The sequence below is a fragment of the Venturia canescens genome, chromosome 8 (assembly GCF_019457755.1).
Source record: "Venturia canescens isolate UGA chromosome 8, ASM1945775v1, whole genome shotgun sequence".
Taxonomy (NCBI): domain Eukaryota; kingdom Metazoa; phylum Arthropoda; class Insecta; order Hymenoptera; family Ichneumonidae; genus Venturia; species Venturia canescens.
In genome coordinates, this window is record NC_057428.1 from 2,277,312 (window position 1) to 2,299,654 (window position 22,343).

Genomic DNA, 22,343 nt, shown 5'->3' on the forward strand with positions numbered 1-22,343 from the left:
TATCATAAATTTTAGTGCTGCACGTAACTCAAATGGTAACTTTTTTCAATTTATTAGAAAATACTTGGCCTCGAATTGATATAATAAATTTTAATGCTGTACGTAAATTAGATGGAATTTTTTTAAATTGATTTAGCCCTTCGAATCAAATAAGAAGAATGAGGCATCGGTTTCCAAAATGATTTCAAGCGTGATTTTTTGGTTTTTATTTTTTACTTGTTATTTGATTCTTTTAACACTTTAAAAAATAGGTACAGTTTAGTTTTTTTTAAAGATAATGCTTTTTCAAGATTTGTGAAATTTTTTTCGAATTGTTCTGTATTTTTTTTATAAAATAATTTTTTTGCCCATTTTTTTTAAAAATTTTGTTTTAAAGTTTTTTTCATGGATGGAATTATCAGCAAACGAGGGACCATCAATGTACTTGTCCCAACCTTTTTTTTCCTAGGGGTAATCATATCTAGAAAAAAATGTCCGGATGGGTGTGTGTTTGTGTGTGTGTGTGTGTGTGTGTGTATGTGTGTGTGTGTGTGTGTGTGTGTGTGTGTGTGTGTGTGTGTGTGTGTGTGTGTGTGTGTGTGTGTGTGTGTGTGTGTGTGTGTGTGTGTGTGTGTGTGTGTGTGTGTGTGTGTGTGTGTGTGTGTGTGTGTGTGTGTGTGTGTGCGTGCGTGCGTGTGTGTGTGTGTGTGTGTGTTCGATGGCACTTCAAAATTCAAACGCTTATAAACCGCTTATAAGCGGTTTGAGATACAGGGCTACCGTCTTATACACATGTTAATCTATACAAGCTCTTCATTCTCTGATAATTTTGTCAGAATTTGTAAAAAATTACGAATCTGACGACGTTTTGAAATTTTCATAAAAAGGGTGTCGACGCTCTAACTTTCGAAAATTTAGAGATTTATTGATGATTTTTTTTTTTTATAAATAGACTATCATAATCGGAAGGTTGATATTGAATTTGGGGAATATCGGTTGAGCGGTTCAAATCTTATGACATTTCGAATTTTACGAAAATATGAGTTTTTCAAAAAATCGTCGAACCGTTTAAATTTTTGGAAATTTTATAAGATATTGTCTATGAGTCTGTACTTCCTCTATATTTTCCAGCGAAGTTGTTGGAATTTTCTTTAATTTCAATGTAAATAGAAAAACGATAAAAATTGAAAGTTGCAAACTGTTTTTCTGATGTCTCGTCATTTAGCTTTTTTTAATGAAATTATACAAAGAGACAAATTCAAGTTTGTAAAAGAAGGTAGAGAAAATATATTAATTCTTTGTATACGAAAAATGCTGCAAATTAAAATTTGCAAATTGCTTCCTCAAGATGGTCAAGATGCACGATGCTCGAAGCTTCCTCTATGAGGAAGCCAAAATGAAAAATATAGAACCTCATAGAGTAACCTTTGAGCATCGTGCATCTTGACCATCTTGAGGAAGCAGTTTGCAAATTTTAATTTGCAGCATTTTTTGGATTTAAAAGCTTCTCAGAACAATTTAATCATGTCAAAATTTGGAGTTACTAACAAAATACGTGTCCACCGATTGATATCATAAATTTTAGTGCTGCACGTAATTCAAGTGGTAACGTTTTTCAATTCATTAGAAATTACTTGGCCTCGAATTGATATAATAAATTTTAATGCTGCACATAAACTAGATGGAAGTTTTTTCAATTGATTTAGCTGTTCGAATCAAATAAGAAGAATGAGGCATCGGTTTCCAAGTTATTTTTCATGGATGGAATTATCAGCAAACACGACACCATCAATGTACTTGTCCCAACCTTTTTTCCCCTAGGGGAAGTTTATGGTTTTTTATCATAATCAGTTGAACGGTGTGGACGAGTTCTACGATCTAAATTTTGAAGCGTCTGATCCATTGCTATAGTTCTGGAAGTTTGAAAAAATAATCTCTACTCACCTAAATTTGATTCGATGTGAATAAATATAGTCAAGCCACGCTTCGCACATTATTTTTATGATCATGTTTGAGATAGTGCTATCTTCTACCACTTGCAAGACAGGGAGTAATATTTTTTCTGCAATAGAGACATAAATGTTTTTAAGCGTTTTGGTAATCAGTAATTATAATTACAATATCATTACCGAGTAATAGAACGATTTGCCCACGTATAAAACTTACCAAAATATACTCCAACGTATGAACTTGGTGCCAGAGGAAATGTCGAAATGTTTTTACTCCAATAGCTTGACGGTGGAAAGCACATATGCAAATTCGCCAAACTGATGAGTCGACAAATTTTCGCCAAAGTTTTAATGCATTTGCTTGGTAAGCCCTGAAATTGTTTGAAAACATGAGAAGCCCGAATTATCAGACATCAACGCTAAGAAGCCTTTTATTTCGGGGTCGATATTTAGAAGTGGGGCTTTTCCAAAAAACCAAGGGGAATTTTTTCACACACACACACACACACACGCGCGCGCGCGCATGCACGCACACACTTTTAATGTGTGTTGTAAGGTTGGATAGGTGAAAATATGGTGAAACCTAAGGATCAGTTTTTTACTTGAACAACCATGTTCTATGGAAATTTTTCAGTTTTCCTCATCTATAATTGTCCAGCATACCTATTAAGAGCAAAAACAGGCTCTGTCAGCGGACGCGGAAAGATGGCAAAAATACGCTGACAGGGGCTGTTTTTTATTGATCGAACCGTGTCGATCATATTCAGTTTCGAAAATTGCAGCCATCTTTCTCGCACTCACGGTGGCGAGAAGCGATTGCTCTATCACCTCAAGTGATGAAATAAAAATTGAAAAGTGAGTGTGCTCTAGACCACACAAATGAAGTGAAACTTTTTTCACAACGTACGGGTCATTCCACGAATTATGGAATTAATTTGTGCTAGATGGTCTGAATTATCCATAACTAGGGAAAAAAAGGTTGGGACAAGTACATTGATGGTCTCTTGTTTCTGGATGACATAGAAAAAAGACTCAGAACCAGGAAAAAAATTCTATAGAAATAATAAACGAAAAATTGAAAAGTTCAAAAAAATTCAACAAAAATAAAAAACAATCGAAAAAATTCTGTAAAGAAAAATAAAAAAATTTCAAAAAAATTCATAAATATTGAACAAATTGAAAAATGTACTATCCAAGTTACATGCACTATAAAAATGTATGATATCAATTGGAGGCCAAGTTTTTATTGATAATTTGGAATATTTATCGAACAAATCGGAAACTTTAATTGAAATTCATGATAATTATTTTCAAGAAAAAAGTTAATGAAAAAAAGTCATAACGGAAGTTACGTGCAGTACTAAAATGTATTATATCAATTCGAGGTCAAGTATTTATCAGTTATTCGAAATATAATCTCCGGCGACAAATGAGCGTTGAGAATCCTTGTCGGGCTCACAACGTTTTATCAAAATTACTAAAAAATGAATGAAAATAAAATCATTAAAAATTCACATGAAAGTCATTCGTTACTTCAACAAGGTACACACTTTAAAGAATCGATTCCCCTCCGACTTTCAGGATCCCCTGGTATTATTCACAACATTCAAATTCGATTGGATCGGTACAAATTATGTTCAAATACGTCTTAAACGTACTTGTCCGGCCCATCACTTTTTATTCAAATTGCTCATTCGAAAACAAATCAAAAACGAAGTTAATGCATGTGTTAATATTAAGGAACAGTAATTCCCGGGAAAATAATTTTCCTTCGAATCGCTCTTGTCAAAATGGAATGAAAATGAAAGATGAAGTTGATTAATCTATTTATATTATATGGAGTCATAATTCACAACAAAATAATTTTTCTCCAAATTCCAGGAATCCACGTGTCGTACTCGACTAGTGATATTTATCAAAATGTGTACGTGACTATAGAAAAGAAAACATTGCATGGCTGAGTAGGTTCGAAAATTTCTAGTAATGCGCCTGATTATTTCTCATTTTCATTGGTTCTTACCGATTGGTATGTGTTCACTGAAGAAAATGAGAAGTGGATATTGCTGTACGAACTTGCGAACAATCAAGTTCAAATTACTTGGAGATATTATTTTTATTTCTATCGATTTTATTATATTTGTCATTATAGAACAGCCCTGATTTGTTTTCGAATGAGCAATTTGAATAAAAAGTGATGGGCCGGACAAGTACGTTTAAGACGTATTTGAACATAATTTGTACCGATCCAATCGAAGTTGAATGTTGTGAATAATACCAGGAGATCGTGAAAGTCGGAGGGGAATCGATTCTTTAAAGTGTGTACCTTGTTGAAGTAACGAATGACTTTCATGTGAATTTTTAATGATTTTATTTCCATTAATTTTTTAGTAATTTTGATAAAACGTTGTGAGCCCGACAAGGATTCTCAACGCTCATTTGTCGCCGGAGATTATATTTCGAATAACTGATAAATACTTGACCTCGAATTGATATAATACACTTTAGTACTGCACGTAACTTCCGTTATGACTTTTTTTTCATTAACTTTTTTCGTGAAAATAATTATCATGAATTTCATTGAAGTTTCCAATTTGTTGGATAAATATTCCAAATTATCAATAAAAACTTGGCCTCCAATTGATATCATACATTTTTATACTACATGTAACTTGGATAGTACATTTTTCAATGTCTTCAATATTTATGAATTTTTTTGAAATTTTTTTATTTTTCTCTACAGAATTTTTTCGATTGTTTTTTATTTTTCTTGAATTTTTTTGAACTTTTCAATTTTTCGTTTATTATTTTTATAGAATTTTTTTCCTGGTTCTAAATCTTTTTTCTATGTCATCCAGAAACAAGAGACCATCAATGTACTTGTCCCAACCTTTTTTTCCCTAGGGGAAGTTTATGGTTTGATATCACGCCTTTTTGCTCAAAAGTTCCTCATTTATGTTATGACGGTTATAGGATTTTAATATAAATTTCTATGAATTATTTGCTTAGTACATTTTTATAGATTCCATTCTCATACGAACATTTTTTATGGGATAATCTTTTTCATGAAATTATCAGCAAATAAGGAACCATCAATGTACTTTTCCCAATCTAGAGTCGCGGAAGCGACTCTGAGACAAGTACATTTATAAGATATGACGAGTTGCTGCCAGAGACTCTTTACCGGAGCGATAGCGTTTCCAATTGTTTTCGAAAATTTTCAAAATTTGTTTCTTCAATAATTACTTAACTATATCATTTCGGAGAATATTATACGTTGACATATTTTATGTTATTCTTTTTCTTTCGATTGCGACCTCTTCGAACTCTGTAGCTTGACGCGTTGAAGAGATATTAATTATTTATTTTTTAATTGCATCAAAAAATGGGTCGGATTTTCGCACACATTTTTGATCTTTATTTGTTTTATATCTAGTGACAAATCTGGTGCCATAATACATTTTATATACCGATATATGTTTTTTCTGGTGCCATAATACCAATATATACCTATATATTTTCGTGTCGTATGACGTATGGTGTGTTGTTTATGCTGATAGATGATGAGGTTATAAAGATTGCGATTTGACAGTTCACCGATATCCCGGTCGGTAGTACAAGTATATACCTATATATTTCCGTTATGATATGACGTATGGTGTGTTATTTCAATGCTAACTAAATGAGGTTATAAAGATCGCGAATGTTACAATTCACCGAAACTGTTCCAATTTTTTCCGGTTCTGTAGAAAATAAATAAAAGCAGTACAATGTTTTAGTGAAAGTGGTGAGAAAAAAGTGAAGAAGAAAGAGATAAAGACCGAGGAATCCAAGAGTGTTGTGTAATGGAAAAAAAAACGAAAATTGTCAACAACGTTCGGATTGATGGTAAAAATATTTAGAAAGGTTAGAGATTTTTTCTATATATTTCTTGAGATGTAGTCCGGATTCTGAAACATTAGAAATAAAAATCCATGCCTCCGCTCTTTCTCATCAGCTCTCTCTGATTGTATCATCAAACTTGTCGATGTTTGTTATTGCAGAATATCTAAAGACGCGGCATCGTCTTGTAATAAAATAACCCAAAACAGGAATGACGAAAAAGAGCCAGGGACGCCAAAAATATAGAAAGGCAGTATAATCGCATTGTCTGTAAACGCATAACAGACTATTCGAAAGTACTTGATTACAAAATTTCTATTGGCAAATCGAAACTGAGGCAATCAGTATTTTTTTCATTTTGCATTAGTGGAAATTTTTTCATCGAAAAGACTAAATTGATAATCACGAAGAGTTTTCACTTCAATTCCAACAAAGTAAAATTTAAGTTCGAAATAAAATATGTCCGCGTGTGTGTATATGTGTGTATTAGGGTGGTCGTTATTTGGGGTCTTTTAAAACAATGCTTAACCCTCGACCATGCGGGTTGAAGTTTTCCGTTTAAAATACATGGAATTTTTCTGCGCCTGTGGTCACGATTTTACTGTGGGTCTCAATACGTTTGGAAAATCTTGAAATTTTCAGAAATTATTTTACAAGCATGTTGCTACACGGAAAAAATTTTCGAAGCTCCTATCCTTAAAATGTTGTTTAGCATCATTATACTAACCCATTAATGGGCAAAACGATATTTTTGGACACACAATTTCAAATACGCAGTTTTGACTGAAAAACAAAAGAAAAATTCTCCAAAATCTGATATAGGGGGTTTTTGAGGGTGCTCTTTCAGAACCTGGCGTTTATTTTTTAAAATTAAATCAAAATCTTCATTATTTTTGCGTTTTGAATTGGAAAGTCAAAAATTTTGAACGTTTTTTTCCCTCAAATCGATTTCCGTTACTGTTGCTGCACTCAAATAACCATATTAAGGCCAGCAAAAGTGTTTTCAATGTCTGACCTTTCCAGAACATTGGTTATAACCAGTATAATAAAAGTATGTATAAATACTTTTTTCTCATTCAGTTTTTCCAAGATGGCGGTTTTTGCAAAACAGCATGCGTGATTTTTTTTCTCGAAAGACTCAACTTAACAAAGAAATGTAACACAGAACAAAAAGTGTTGAGAATCATCTAAAGAATACGCCTGATTTTTTTCAAAAATTTTCTAGCTAGTTTTGTATTTTTCAATTTCGATTAATTTTGTAAAATTTTTGAAGTTCTGAAAAGATTCACACGAATTCTTCGGATGATTCTAAACAATTTTTGTTGTATAATTTTTTAGTAAAGTTGAAACTTTTTGAAAAAAAAATTATTTTCCATCGAATAATAAATAGGTTCATAATTTTCTTCTGAAAAAGTTTCAACTTAAAAAAAAAAAAATTATATAACAAAAATTGTTTAGAATCATCCAAAGAATGTGAATCTTTTCAAAGCTTTTAAATATTTTAAAAATTTATCGAAATTGAAAAATACAAAAATAGCTAGAAAATTTTTGAAAACAATCACACGTATTCTTTAGAAGATTCTCAATACTTTTTGTTCTGGAGCATTTTTTTGTTGTGTCAAGACTTTCGGGAAAAAAAATCATACAGATTTTCATCATGCTGTTTTGCAAAAGCCGCCATTATGCAAAAACTGAGTAAGAAAAAAGTGTTTATAACCAGTAGTATAGGGGCTAGGCCGTTTCTGGATCAGGGATCTCAGGGGGGTACGGGGACGGGTGAGCGCGGGGTCTGCAGCGGGGCAGGGTATGCAGCGGGGGAGTCTGTAGTGGGGAGGGTCTGTAGTGGGGGAAGGGGGAGCGCGGGGTCTGCAGAGGGGGTCTGTAGAGGGGATTGCAAGGAGAGAGATGGAACATGAATGTGAGAGAGAAAGGAGATGGGAAAAATGGGGGTTTGAAAGTATTTTTTTTTTTAACATTTTCTTTTAATTGCTTTTCAAATTTATTACAAAATAGAATTAACATGAAAATTCAGTTACATCATAAAAATTTACAAATAAAAATACATTGAAATCTAATTTGATATATACAAATGAAAATTTAATTTTATTGAACTCGATAAATATATAGATTTTATTTTTCTAATTTTATGCGGCTTCATCCCCTGCAACAGAAAAATCCCACCCAAATTCTTATTTTTTTTTGTTTTTCTTACAAAGAAGGGTAATGAAATTAAGTATAAAACTACTTACCGTTATTTCTTGCATACTTCACAAGTATTGTATGCGATGAACAGGGTGAGTGGCCGATCGCAGTTGTAACACCAGGCGTCCCCCATAACCTCGTACGGCCCGACGTGGTGCTCAAAATGGGCCACAGCACGCCCATAGGTTTCCGGGTCCCGTATGAAACAATCGACACATATACGATTGTCCATACGGTCTGTATAATATGATTTTATCCTACAGACCCGGGTCGAGGGTGCCATGGCTAACGCTGTTGGCCGCGTCAGCCGCAGTTGAGTCGATTCCCCCTCATCGACGGAGGAATCCGACTCAAAACCTTCATCCGGCGGATTAGCCTCCGCCGGTTCGATTTGATGAAACTGGACATCTCGCCCATAGTAAGCAAAGTCCCGCTCCATTTCATCGAGAATGTTATTCACTTCTTCGTCGTTTAATTCATCGATATCATCTCCATTATCGTGCACATTATTGTCCTGATTATTGATATTACCTCCGTCGTCGTCGTCGTCGTCGTCATCTGAGATATCAATAATCATATTATCTCTTTCACCACCCACATCATTGTCCACACTAACTTCATCACCTTCGTTGTCTGAAATGTCAATCACCATCACTTCTTCCTCATCACTACCATCATTACTCACGAGATCGACGATCTCCACTGCACTTTTACACGATTCAAAATTTTCGAACATCTTGTACGTTAATTTTCTTGCGAAAAAAGAAAAAATTGACGGGCGATGAGACTGGCAAAGTCTTCGACGGTTTTTGAAGGTTTGACTATTTTGCCGTAAGGGAAATGCCCTTTTAAAACGTTTACAGGAGAAAAAAGAGGGGGAATGGGTTATGTCACACCTACTATTTGAAACTATTTGCAAGCATAGCATCCTTCCCTTGAGAAAAAATTTGGAAACTCTCACCTTTCCCCCCCGCAAAAAGTGGAAGTACTATGAAAATGACCACCAGGATACCAAAGACCTGCAATAACCGTAGTAATAAAAAAAGGGATAGACTAGCCCTGAATGAAAGTTTTTCCGGTCAGCGCGAAAAAAAAAGTGACAGACTAGTCCTGAGCGGAAGTTTACCGTACGTTGCGGGGTATCTTCGAATAGCCCTTTTACAATTCAATTTGAAACACATTGGAAGACTTTTTCTCATGGGTCAGTGGATTGAAAAAAAAATGTGAACACCTGCACTTCCCGTCCTTCGCAAAGATGCATTCCAAGAATTTTCACCTGAATAGATGTCGTAAGTAGTAGGTGGTGCACTATGGCGACCCCCACTCCTATCCCCACTCCTATCCCCACTCCTTTCCCCCCCTAGGCCGAGCGGCCGGCGTTGTGGGCAAGAGGTTTGCGGGTGTGCGGAGGGGGGATGAGCGTGTCGCCATAGTGCACCATCGTTTTTTCAGGTATATATTGTGACGTGACATTTCTGCCCCGCCACTCGTACGGACGTTGTCGACCAGTGGACCGGATTTACGGCCCTTTTGACGCCCCTCGACTCGTCGGGCGATGTTCGGACTGAGACTCAGCACCACGTAGCTCTTAAGTTTAGCTTAGAATGCGCCTATATTACCGACCGAGCGTTAATTACCTTCTGTGACTACCTTTTACCTCCGAGTGCAGGGCGGAGAGAGAATTTTAGTTTGCCTATTTTTGAGTAATCATGACGTTGCGTTTTGACAGTGGAGTTCGATATTGGAACGAGTTGGTGTTGTCGCCGCCACAGGGGCCTAGCCATTAAAACTTGTCGGCTGTCTCTCCGGCTGTTCGAGCCGATCTCGCTCGCAAGAACCCGTCCTCCCACACCGTCTACGAGCACCGAAAAACAATCTCGACCTGCGGGCGGTTGAAAGAACACGCTGGCATTGGCCATTTTATGAACGCCGCCCGTGTATTTCCCGCCGTAGCAACCCCGAGTTGCACCGCCCGCACTACCGTAGATTCGGGTGTCAAAGTCCGCGTGAACCGGCGCCTCGTCAGGTGGGATCTGGGGGAGTTTTCCGGAGGTGAGGTGCTGTTTTGCCTGGTGGTTATTTTGTGGGCCCACCACGCATCCTAGACGTCAGGAATCGTGAGGGAGGCCTCCCCTCAGCCTTCCGGAGCTGCCCGCCGGATCCCCAAGAGGAAAGACACCCGGATCACGGTCATCTTGTAGGGAGGAGTGTTTCGAGTGAGCGGGAAAGGTGAGAGCAGCGGAGGGGCCAGTATTTGATCCGATCATGCAACAAACGTAGCAGCAATTTTGGCATTGACGCACTCCCCGTTTGAAAATCCCGCGCGACAGCGCGAACCCCGAGTTCGCGTTCAGGTTCGCGCCCAGCGCGGGAGCGCTGCAGTACCTGGGCCTCGTGGTGGGGACAACGCCGAATCGCGAGGACCGCTCGCACGCACCAATTAGTCTTTTTCCGAGCACCGTTACGACGAGTCAACAGCCGAGCCTCCCCGAAGTCGAGTTTTCCTTGGTCCTGGTGCGGCGAGCGTGTTCCTCGGTAAGTCCACGTCTCTTTCTCCATCGAGTTCGCTAGTTAAGTCGAGTCCTTTTTTTGAGTTTCGGAATCTAGTTCCGGTTTTTGTAGAGTTTTTCGTTTTGGCCGTTGTAGTCGAGCGCGGGGCCGAAGTATCGAGCGAGATTGTGGCCGATACTTCCCGTGTTCATTCTTTAGTACGGCAGTTTTGCGTGGCCTGACTTGACTATCGAACTCACAGCCCATTTGGTCTTCGCGTTAATTAATTAAAGTCTTTTCCGTTCAAATATTTCGAAAATATCGAGTTCGAGTCTGATGTAATGTAGTATTAAGCGCTGGAACCTTCCACGCAGTAACGTTATTCTCTCTCTCCTTGCACGCGCTGAGGCTCTCGCCGGCCTGTTCGTTAGCGCCTTTGTTTTCGTTTCATCTCTCTTGCTCGCGTGGTCGCGCGTCGTTTATACGGCAGTACCTGTTATCTTTTGCGTTGAATATTTCTCGATTCTTTCTTTTGCCTGAGCCTTCACGCTACGATGTCTACTGCGTGTCGTATTTTGATCACTTTCCGATATATTTTTGCGAGCGGCGTTACGCCCTAAATTTCAATCCGTTTCATACCGTCCCAACGTTAATTTTTCTATTACTTTATTTCCTAACCCCCTCTCGATCGACCGGGTGCCGCTACCTTTTGCCTTGCATTACCTGCGACACCGTTCGTTCTGACGTGGGTTATCTTTTGCCTATTACCTCCAGCCCCGTTTGTCGGGTTACTGGCTACCTGTTACCTGCCATGTCAGAGCATCGGTTGTCGTCTATCTACGGCACCTGCGAGATCGCGGGGCGAATCGCTAATCGTTTTCACCCGGCGGATTCGCGCCCGCCGTACGCGAATTTCCATCGTCGCGGCGTCAGGCCTAACCGTTGTACGCTCGGACTCGTTAGCGACTTACTTCCCCCCCCGGTTTTGTTTTATATCGCATCCACTCTATTTCCAATATATCTCTCGCTGTATTCTGATCTATTCATCGAGCTTTCGAATAAATTGTGAAACCTTTTCTGAATTACTTGATTTGTGTCGGCTATATTTTTTTTGTTGCGTTATGAATTGTTACTCTCGACGTTCATGCAAATACGTGCTTATGGTGAGCACATCATTGCAGGGGCAAAAGAAGGACAGGAGGGGTGTAAAACAGCTGACACCTCGGCCCGATGCAGTCATCCTCGTATACGGGGCAAAGGAATCACACATGCCCTCTCGCTCACTCTCGCGCTTAGATAAGACCGTTCGCGAGGCGCGATGCCTCGCGAGAGCTTGAGGTATTCGCTGCTTCATCAAAATTGCACGTGGCGGCAATCTCGACGGCGTACACCCTCTTACTCGCTCTCGTGCTAGCATACGCGTCAACGTATACACTCTCGCTCGCTCTCTCTCTCGAGATACGGTACCTCGCGCTCACAGTGCACAGCCTCTAAGCAGGCGGGGGAGTACGTCATCGTAGCATTGACCTTAAGTCATAGCATCGCGCTGGTTCTTTAAGCAACAGCCAGCAACGATGGCGTATACCGTCTCCCTCGCTCCAGCGTCATGCTACATCCTCTTTCTCTCTCGTGAGGCACAATACTCAAACATTTGAGAGTCGTCGCAATGATAGCGCATGCTATCTCGCTCGCGCCCGTGCCGTGATAAGCCCTCTCACTCGCTCTCTCATGAGATGCGAGGCCCTGCGCTCTCGCGACGCCGTCGTGCAGCGTCATCAGAATTGCACGTGCATCGGCCGAGCGCTCCAGAGCTGTAACGAGGATAGAGCACAGCCTCTCGCCCACACCTGGAGACATGATACATTTTCTCGCTCACTCTCTCTCTTGTGAAGCGCACGACCGCGAGAGCAGCAGCAACAGCATATGCCCTCTCGCTCACACTCGCGACACCGTGCATTCTCTCACTCGCTCTTTCGCTAGATGTAGAGGCACAGTGCTTCAAAGCTGCAGCAGTGATACCATATACCGTCTCGCTCGCTCCAGCGTCATGATATATCCTCTCTCTCTCTCTCGCTCGTGAGGCCCAATACTCGAGCATTTGAGAGTCGCGGCAATGATAGTGTATGCTATCTCGCTCGCGCCCGTGCCGTGATAAGCCCTCTCACTCGCTCTCTCGTGAGATGCGAGGCCCTGCGCTCTCGCGACGCCGTCGTGCAGCGTCATCAGAATTGCACGTGCATCGGCCGAGCGCTCCAGAGCTGTAACGAGGATAGAGCACAGCCTCTCGCCCACACCTGGAGACATGATACATTTTCTCGCTCACTCTCTCTCTTGTGAAGCGCACGAGCGCGAGAGCAGCAGCAACAGCATATGCCCTCTCGCTCACACTCGCGACACCGTGCATTCTCTCACTCGCTCTTTCGCTAGATGTAGAGGCACAGTGCTTCAAACTGCAGCAGTGATGCCATATACCGGCTCGCTCGCTCTCATCACACTGATCCTTTAGCGAGCAAACCTCTCTCTCGCTCTCCCGTGAGACGCGATGCTTTATACAGAGCTGTCAAAACGACGCATACGGCTGCAGCCTCTTGATACCTCTAAACAAACCCCACCGATATATATTCTTTATTATATGCTATTTTTGCGGATTCAACCGATTCACTTATGAAGGGCGTATCTCCGGGGGCTAAAGACACAGCTCGGTCTTCGGGAGAAGATGCTATACAGGAGATGGAGCAATATGCTCGGAAATATGCTTGCACAGGCATAAACAAAGCTGTCTCACTCGTGCGCGTGCTTTTTCACGCAAACACCGGGGACCATGCAGAGTACTGTAAAACTTCAGCGACTGCTCCTTTGCCGTCTTGAAAAAAAAAATATCGCTAGCATTTTAATTATGATTCACACCTATCTTCTCGCTCGAGATATGTCAGTAGCGATTCAACCGTCATATAGAGCGGTATTTAACGATTACCCCTTACAATGTCGGATGAATCAGTGCGTTCTTGTATTTTGGGTCTTTTACGTCTAACAAAACCGCATAGCGCTCAGCTGAGACGTCGGTGTAATGATCTATGGTGTTACGAGCTGCTGCGTTTATCGGGTGATCGGCTCGTGAACAGACTTAAATACGTGATCTGGTGGGCCCCTTTACGAGCTCTAGTGGTGGCCTATAACAGAGGCATATTAAGTGGTCAACGAGTACTGGGTGTTGTGTATGAGGAGTTACAGCACCGCGGTGTTTTAGAAGCTCCCCGCGTAAGAGGCCTTGTCGATGAAATCAGATGTAAGTACCATTAGCTCGATAAATCACTGTTGTTGACGGTTAGCAATACAGCAGTTATTTTTACCATAGGCTTTCGGCAGTTTTACGATGCGGGGAGTGACGAAGAAGAGGCTCTCGCTGAGGCGACGAGAGCTGTGGAGGAAGCAGAGCATCAAACCGCCCTCTACCGTGCGTATTCAGCTCTGTTTTGACGTTATTATCCGCGATTTTCGTTTTTAGACATAAAAACTACTGGGGCGGTATTTTTTTCAGAACCGCAGTATGAGGAGAGGGCTGAGGAAGAGCCTAGGGCGAGCACCTCGGCAGCATCGGCCGAACCGATACCGCTGCAACCCGAGTCTGATGACGACGAGGCGTCGACTATTCTCAACCCCTCCTTAATGTTTAGCGATCGGTCTGATATACTGGGTAAGCATAGTCGTACAATGATAATAAAATAAAAATAAACCGCGTTAATAAACAGAAATTATGAAATAACCCAAACAGCTATGTACCGGCAAGCCAGAGCAAACGATGACGACGGAGCGATAGCGGGTCCATCGTATCACCACCATCGTCAGCAGGAAGATGACCTCGTACAGCCCGAGAATCAGCTGGGGGTGTATCCGATGGATGCTCGACAGGAGGAGGAGGAGGAGGAGGAGGAGGAGGAGGGGGAGCGTCTAAACGAGGAGCGATTAGAAGCTAGACGCTTCGGCCTATGGTTTCAAGAGCTGATGGAGTGTGATTCAGGTAAAGAAATAATAACGTCTTCTCTCTCTTTCTCCCTCACTCGCGCGCTTTCTCTCTCTTTATCTCTAGCCCTTGCGGTATATACAGGATACGTTTAAAAAGGCTTTATTATATTTACCACAGGGTACTCGTCAGCTGACTCGTCAGCTATCTCGTTATAGGCGTACCGCGATTAGTACGAGGTACACTAAAGTTACAATATGCCTTTTTATCGGCGATCTCTACTCTATAACTCACGCCTTTGTTTGATTACAGATATACAAACGGGCGGGGGAAGAACACGCAATACACAGGGGAACGAGGCTTTCGGGGATGTGCAACCCCCGGGAGGGCGGATCATCATCACACACGATACAGCCCGTTATTTCAAACGTTTTCAACTACGTGGTCGGGAGATAACATTGCGTATCCGCCAGCCTCACGCTGGCGCAAACGTGACAACATGGCTTGAAGGAGCATTCCGCGATCTTCTGACGCATCTCACGAGTCACTGTGAGGGTGGTGACTACGCGGGGATCTCGTTCTCCGCGAGCTGCTTAGCGCACGGCCCCGTCTGGCTTTCATTCCGTCCTGTCCGCGCCTATACATTTGTAGATATCTGGCAATTAATAACAAACATAGCTCAAAGTGCAGCGTCTCTGGATATTAATGATTCTTTCCATATAAAAGTATGTATCGTTAGAGGTTTGGAGGGTAGGGGGCGAAAAGGTTTGACACACGAGGGCGTTGCTAAAAAATCAATTTTAACGATTCGAAATACCGACAATCTGTGTCTACCGCGCTCGTCAGTAACAGCACGCGCGTACGCGGAAAGGGGTGAGATACGCTCGGGGGCTCTGCATTCTAGATGGCAGCGTATACGACAGATTAACGGGTCGCTTCAAAAAGAGGCGGCGCTTGAGCTCACGAGAAGCGCAAATGTTGTTATACAGCCCGCTGGCTGTGGTATGCGCGAAATTGCTATATACCAGAATTATTTGGCTCGCGAGGGGTTAGCTATCGTGGTTTTCGAGTTTTTGACTTTGGGGCGACGCGAAAGACCGGTGTTTGACGGTACACAGACGGTTATGGATACAGTAGGATCAGTCAGGCACACGTTATACATTCTGTATTATGAGCGGTCGCATCATTTCCAGCCTATCTTGAATCTGCGTGGTGCTGTGGGCAGCTTAAACTACTGCGCAATCTGTAACGCCCGTTCTCGTCGGGATCATAGATGTTTAAAAAAGAAATGCCCTCGCTGCCTTCAAGCACCGCCCTGCGCTCTGGGAGCAGCTGCCGCGATCAGATGCGAGACATGTAACCGCGATTTTTTTGGGGAACAATGTTTAGAAAATCACAGGGCTATTACCATCCGTCGTAAACACAGGGTAAACACTGTTTGCGAGTCTCTTCAGCGGTGCCGTAACTGCTTTCGCGCGATAAGACCTTTAGAGAAAAAGACGCATGTGTGCGGGGAGGGTTTCTGTAAAACGTGTAAATCGCGGCACCCCTATAATAGCCTGTGCTATATGAGGCCTATTCGCGTCGATGAGAGGCCAAAAGAGAACATATTCATATTCTATGATTTTGAAACGCAGCAGTGTACCCCTGTAAAAGGTGATCCTACAACGCGCGTTCACGAACCGAATCTTTGCGTAGCTCAACGTGTCTGCACCAAGTGCTGCGATAATGCTTCTATAGACGAGCCGTGCGAGCATTGCGGGGATCACGAGTTTATATTTAGGACGAACCCTGTGTGTCAACTTGTGGAGTTAGCCATACAGAGTATGCCGAACTTCTCTCACATATTTTTAATAGCCCATAACGCCGGTGGTTTCGACGCCCAGTTTATCCTGCGCTACCTCATCGAGGAGAAAAAAACGCAGCTCCCGTCTTTAATAATGAACGGCACTAAAATCATCACAATGCGCGTTGGCAAACTCGTGTTTCTCGACAGCTTGAACTACTTTCACATACCTCTGAGTGCACTGCCTAAATCGTTCGGTCTAAAAACTGCTCTCGCCAAAGGATCTTTTCCGCATCTGTTCAATAGACCCGAGAATCAAAATTATATTGGGCCGATGCCGCCCGCAGCCGATTACTCTCCCGACACTATGCGCCCGGAGGAACGCGAGCGTTTTTTTGCATGGTATAACGAGTTAAAGAATGCCTCTTATGTATTTAACTTTTCAAACGAGCTCATAACCTATTGTAAAAACGACGTTACGATATTGAGACAGGCCTGTGTGGTTTTCCGGAAAATGTTCAAGGACAGCGGACGCGTTTGCCCGTTTAGCGAAAACACAACAATCGCGTCCGCCTGCTTTCAAATCTTTCGAAAAAATTTTTTAAAACCTAACACGATCGGTATTATACCTACGGGTGGTTACAGATGGGCTCACAATCAGTCAAAAAAGGCGGTCTCTTGGCTCGTGTGGATGGAGCATTCTTTAAATCGTCGTATCATTCACGCAGGACGCTCGCGCGAGTTTAAATTGCCTCAAAATTTATTAGTAGACGGTTACTACGAAACACCTGATTCAGCCCACGTGTTACAGTTTCACGGTTGCTATTGGCACGGGTGTTTGAGCTGTTTCACTGTAAACAGAGACCGTGTACAAAGCGACGGTGATACACTGAACGAGCGTCTCGAGAGAACAAACGCTATATCGCAGAGAATCCGCTCAAGCGGCTACACGTTAACCGAGATTTGGGAGTGCGCGTATGACCGGATGATAAAAACAGATTTAGAGATGAGCGCTTTTGTGAGTGATCACCCTCTGGTTCGAGCGGAGCCTCTCAATCCGCGCGATGCTTTTTTCGGTGGTCGCACGGAAAACATGGTCACTCTGTACGACGTGAAAGACGGGGAGCAGATACGATATGTTGACGTTTGCTCTTTGTACCCATACATCTGCAAGTACGGCAAATATCCGGTGGGCCATCCAACGGTATACGTCGGCGACGAGTGCAGGGCGCTGACAGGTCCCGAAAATAATATCAGTCTTTCCCGCGTCGAGGGCCTTGTTAAATGTACAGTGCTTCCACCGCAAAATCTTTATCATCCGGTGCTGCCGGTGCGAATGCATCAGCGCCTGTTATTCGGGTTATGTCGTAGCTGCTGCGAAACAATGAACCAGGACGCGTGTCCTCATGAAGACCCCGCGGAGCGTGTGTTTAGCGGTACTTGGGTAGTGGATGAATTGCGAAAAGCTATTGCGTGCGGGTATAAAATATTAACCGTGAGCGAGATTTGGCAGTATAAGATAACGTAGTACAACCGCGATACACAGAAGGGGGGCCTTTTCACCGGGTACATAAACACTTTTCTTAAAATCAAACAAGAGGCTAGCGGTTGGCCCGTGGGTTATGCAGATGACGAGGCTGCCCAAGAGCGTTATATAACTGCTTTTAAGACAGCCGAAGGGGTTCAGCTGGAGCGGGGTGTGGTAGCGAAAAACCCGGGGCTGCGCTCGGTAGCCAAACTTTGTCTTAACTCCTTTTGGGGTAAATTTGGACAACGCGAAAATTTACCGCAAACAGAAATAGTGTCGACACGCGAAAAACTTATGGAGCTGCTAAATGGCCCCGAGCACGAGATCACTGGTGTGCTACCTGTTAACAACCAGGTGCTGTATGTTAATTATACGAAAACCAATGATGCTGTAATACCGTCTAATATAGCAAATACTGTCATAGCTGCATACACCACAGCCCAAGCCCGTTTAAAACTTTACACCTATCTCGAACCGCTGGGTAAGCGTGCTCTGTACTGCGACACCGATTCCGTTATTTATGTCACGAGAAAAGAGCCTGGAGAGTATGAACCGCCAACGGGTCAATTGCTAGGGGATTTAACCGACGAGCTAAGCTCTTACGGCGAGGGCAGTAACATTAAGTCTTTCATCTCAGGCGGCCCTAAATTTTATTCTTTCATAGTTAATACGCCGAGCGGCGCGGAAAGCGAGGTTTGCAAGGTTAAAGGCATAACCCTGAATTACGCAAACAGCTCGCTGATAAATTACGAATCAATACGGTCATTTATAATAGGTGAGAGAGAAAATCCTGTTGTACTACAGTTTGATTCAATACGTCGTACACCGTTCCACCAGGTTGTCACACGACCCGAAAAGAAATCGTGCATGCCTCTGAGCGTCAAGCGAAGACGTGATGGCGAATACGGCTCGCTCCCTTACGGCTACAAATAACCGTTTATAAAAACTCTCGCTTTAAACATTGTTAAGCAGCGTTGTAAAATATCTATGTTATTACTGTAAAATATTTATACTGTTACCGGAAAATAAAAGCTCTATACATGTTTCAACTGCTCGAATTCTTTATATTATACTGCCCCGCAGGAAACGTGGTCATTCGCGCAGATGGATGTACGGTGGAAGCATCCCTGGACCTCAATGATCTGTGGTCCCACAGGCTGCGGTAAAACGTACTTTGTAAAAAAGTTTTTAAAGTTTATTTCACGGATGAACAGTGAGCCGTTTGAGAGAGTCATTTTCTATTACTCCGAGTGGCAGTCAGCGTACACGGAGTATGGTGAATCAATAGAGTTCCACGAGGGTCTACCTCAGAGTGCTGATTATGCTAACGACCCTCGCGCAAAACTTCTCATAATCGATGATTTGATGCGCGAGGCGTCTAACAACAATGTTGTGGATCTTTTCACCAAAGGCAGTCATCATAAAAATCTGAGCGTTATTTTTATTACCCAGAACTTATTCCATCAAGGACACGGCCAGCGAGATATCTCGCTGAATGCCAACTATATAGAGATTTTCAAAAATCCCCGTGATCGTGCTCAAATTCAGCATCTCGCGCGACAGGTGTATCCTGAAAACCCGCGTTTCCTACAGGAGGCGTACCACGACGCAACAGCCAAGCCGCACGGTTATTTGCTACTCGACCTGAAACAATCGACGGTTGACAACTGTAGATTCCGTACCTGTATATTTCCCGACGACCCCCATCATTTTGTCTACGTACCGCGGAAAAAGTTTAAAAGCGGATGCAATGCTGGTGAATTACCAGTTCAGCGCATGTAATGGCGCCCAAAGGGCTATCGCACTGTGATAAATGCATGATCGTTTTGAGCGCACTTCAGCGAGCTAACAAGATAACGCAAGGACCCAACACCTGTGGAAACACCTCCCACCCTTATTATTGTATTGGTCTATGCGTGTGGTATATTCTTAAAGGCACCGCTACCCCCCATCCCTATAGGTCGAAAAAATCGGCTAAAAGGGGCGATACGTCGAGAGGTTAGACAGTTTGACACGCGTAATGGAGCGAAACGGTGCACCGCTCTGTAAAAAGCACGTGACGATACTACGGGCTCTTCAGTATCTCAATAAAGAGCAGCGCGAGGCTGTCCTGCGTAAAGCGGACCCAAGCATCGTCCGCTGTATCTGCGAGTGTGCCTTGAACGTTCTTTGCGGTAACGTTCCTTTGAAGGCTGATCAGCGAAAACAGCTACGACGACACGCTCCCGCTCTCCGTCGTTTAGCCGCGAAAAAAGGCTGCTGGAAAAGTAAAAAACGTTTTGTTATCCAGAGCGGCGGGTTTCTACCGCTCCTACTAGCACCGATACTAGGCACTGTTCTATCGAGCCTGATTGGCGGACGGGGATGATGGAGCACGCGAGAAAAATGGTTCTTATCCCTGAGGAGCATGTGGCACAGCTGGGCATGCAAAACCAGAGACAGCCAACGGCCGGCTGGAACGCCTCGGCACAACCGCCACAATCTACTGATACCGTATTATCCAGACTGGACGCGGAGATGAATGAAATTTTGAACTCTAATACCTACAAGAATGAGAGGGAAAAATGGACAGCGTACCTGGTTGTGCTACAGCGTTATCTCCATTTTTCTGATGACGAGAGAGCTCGACAACACAGCGATCTTATGAAGAATGACCATGCAACGACGCCTAATTATGATAAAAGCGAAAAAGGAGAAACTCGTAACGGCATGAACGACTCCGTCATAATTGAAAGCATACCAGCCAAATATCGCACTAAAGCGAAGTTGCTGCTCCGCCGTTTACATGACGCGCCACGCAGCAATTTTTCTTGGGATTCCGGAGGAGTCGTATCGATTGAGGGTAGCCCGATTCAGGGCTCGAATATTGTTGATCTTGTGAACGACGCCATGAGAGCTAGAAAAATATCTAAACCGGCGGGGCGTGGTGCTTTCGCTAAATTTCTGAGAGCAATACAGACACCGCGGGAGTTCATCGGCAATGACGCGCTGTGGCAGGAGACAAGGGCCAATTCAACGCTACGACCGTCGCAGCTCGAGGAGAGCAGCAACAGCAGTACAAACAGCGACAGTACAGGTGCGACGAGTCAGTCGCCGTTCTTCAGCGGCCGCGATAGCAAATCAGATAACGCAGGGCAGAGCGGCAACGGTTATCCTAATAAATATCATAAGAAAAGACATGTAACCTGGGCTAACCTCAAATTCTAAATATGAAAACGTTGGAAAAAGTGTATTTTAATCCATCCCATGAAGCATCGTTTTCAGGCGCTGCTAAACTGCTACGTCTGGCACGTCAGAAAAAAGTATCCAGAACGAAGGCGCTGCAGTGGCTTGAGGGACAGGATGCTTACACGAAACACAAACCCGTGCGACAGCACTTTCCGCGACGTTTTTATAACGTACGGAACATTAATGATTTTTGGGAAGCTGATCTGGTAGATCTTCGCTCAATTAAAGATTATAACGACGGCTATGTTTATCTACTCGTTGTGATAGACACTCTCAGTAAATTCGCATGGGTTCAACCTCTACGCGACAAATCTGCCGCATCTGTGGCTAAAGCGTTTAATCTCATCTTGTCTAAGAAAAATAGCAACGGTCGATCACCCGTTTATCTGCAGACGGATAGAGGTAAAGAATTCGTAGGTGCTGCATTTCAGGATCTCCTAAAGAAAAAAGACATACGGTTTCGCATTGCGAGAAACCCCGATATCAAAGCGGCTATTGTCGAGAGATTCAATAGAACGCTGAAGGAGAGAATGTGGCGCTATTTCACGTATTCCCGGCAAAAACGCTACATCGACGTTCTACAGAGCATTGTTTCAGCATACAACAACTCTACGCATAGCGCTATAAAAATGAAGCCCGTCTCAGTGACGTTTGCTACAGCCGCTAAGGCTCGGAATAACCTGATACAGCGATACAAAAGACCAGAGCATTGTCTCCCTAAATATAAGGTGGGTGACATTGTGCGTATCAGTAGCGCGAAGGCGGCCTTTGCAAAAGGTTACGAAGCTGGCTGGAGTAGCGAGCTGTTCAAGATTCACCGTGGGTCGTCCGGCATTTGCCCTGCGGTATACTTCCTGCGCGATCTCCACGACGAGGATATTGATGGTATATTTTATGAGCCCGAGCTATCGAGAGTGCAAACAAAGCAGGTTAAACAGCGGGCATTAAAATGAAAGACGAGTTTTACATGGTTTTGCCTAGTAATAGTAGCATGGATTATTATCCCGATAATGTAACAACACGGTATACCACACATCTACCGCAGCGTATGTCTCTTCACGGTAGTTGGGCTGTTTCATTAGCTGAGATCCATATACCCGCAACCATTTTACACGTGCCTACCGATGGCAAGCGAAACTTTCTGAATATGACAACGGAGCAGGCGGCTGGTATCTCAACGAAGTACGTACCTGTCGAGGGCGCGCGAAACCTCCTGAGTGTGACAACGAGGCAGCCGGCTGGTACCCCGGTGAAGTACGTGCCTATCGAGCGCGAGTTGTCGACCGGTGTTTCAACGGCTTTTGCTTTTAAGGAAGATAACGCCTGTGTGCCACCCGGTGT

General features: G+C 43.0%; 2 protein-coding genes across 2 annotated transcripts in view; one reads left to right on the top strand and one right to left on the bottom strand.

Moving 5' to 3' along the window:
• The window catches only part of LOC122414823 (coiled-coil domain-containing protein 142), an 89,463-nt gene extending 86,921 nt beyond the window's left edge, over positions 1–2,542 (bottom strand). The window contains exons 1-3 of the mRNA XM_043426417.1: positions 2,531–2,542; positions 2,146–2,299; positions 1,924–2,041 (exon numbers count right to left, since the gene is read on the bottom strand). Coding sequence (XP_043282352.1) covers positions 1,924–2,041; positions 2,146–2,299; positions 2,531–2,542 — 284 coding nt within the window. The remainder of the gene's footprint in view (positions 1–1,923; positions 2,042–2,145; positions 2,300–2,530) is intronic.
• An 11,731-nt stretch (positions 2,543–14,273) lies between these two features.
• Positions 14,274–18,707, top strand: LOC122414824 (uncharacterized). The gene is made up of 3 exons (XM_043426418.1): positions 14,274–14,517; positions 14,773–17,741; positions 17,793–18,707. The coding sequence occupies exons 1-3, from the start codon at positions 14,274–14,276 to the stop codon at positions 18,705–18,707; spliced, it is 4,128 nt and encodes a 1,375-aa protein (XP_043282353.1).
• Positions 18,708–22,343: the final 3,636 nt, after the last annotated feature.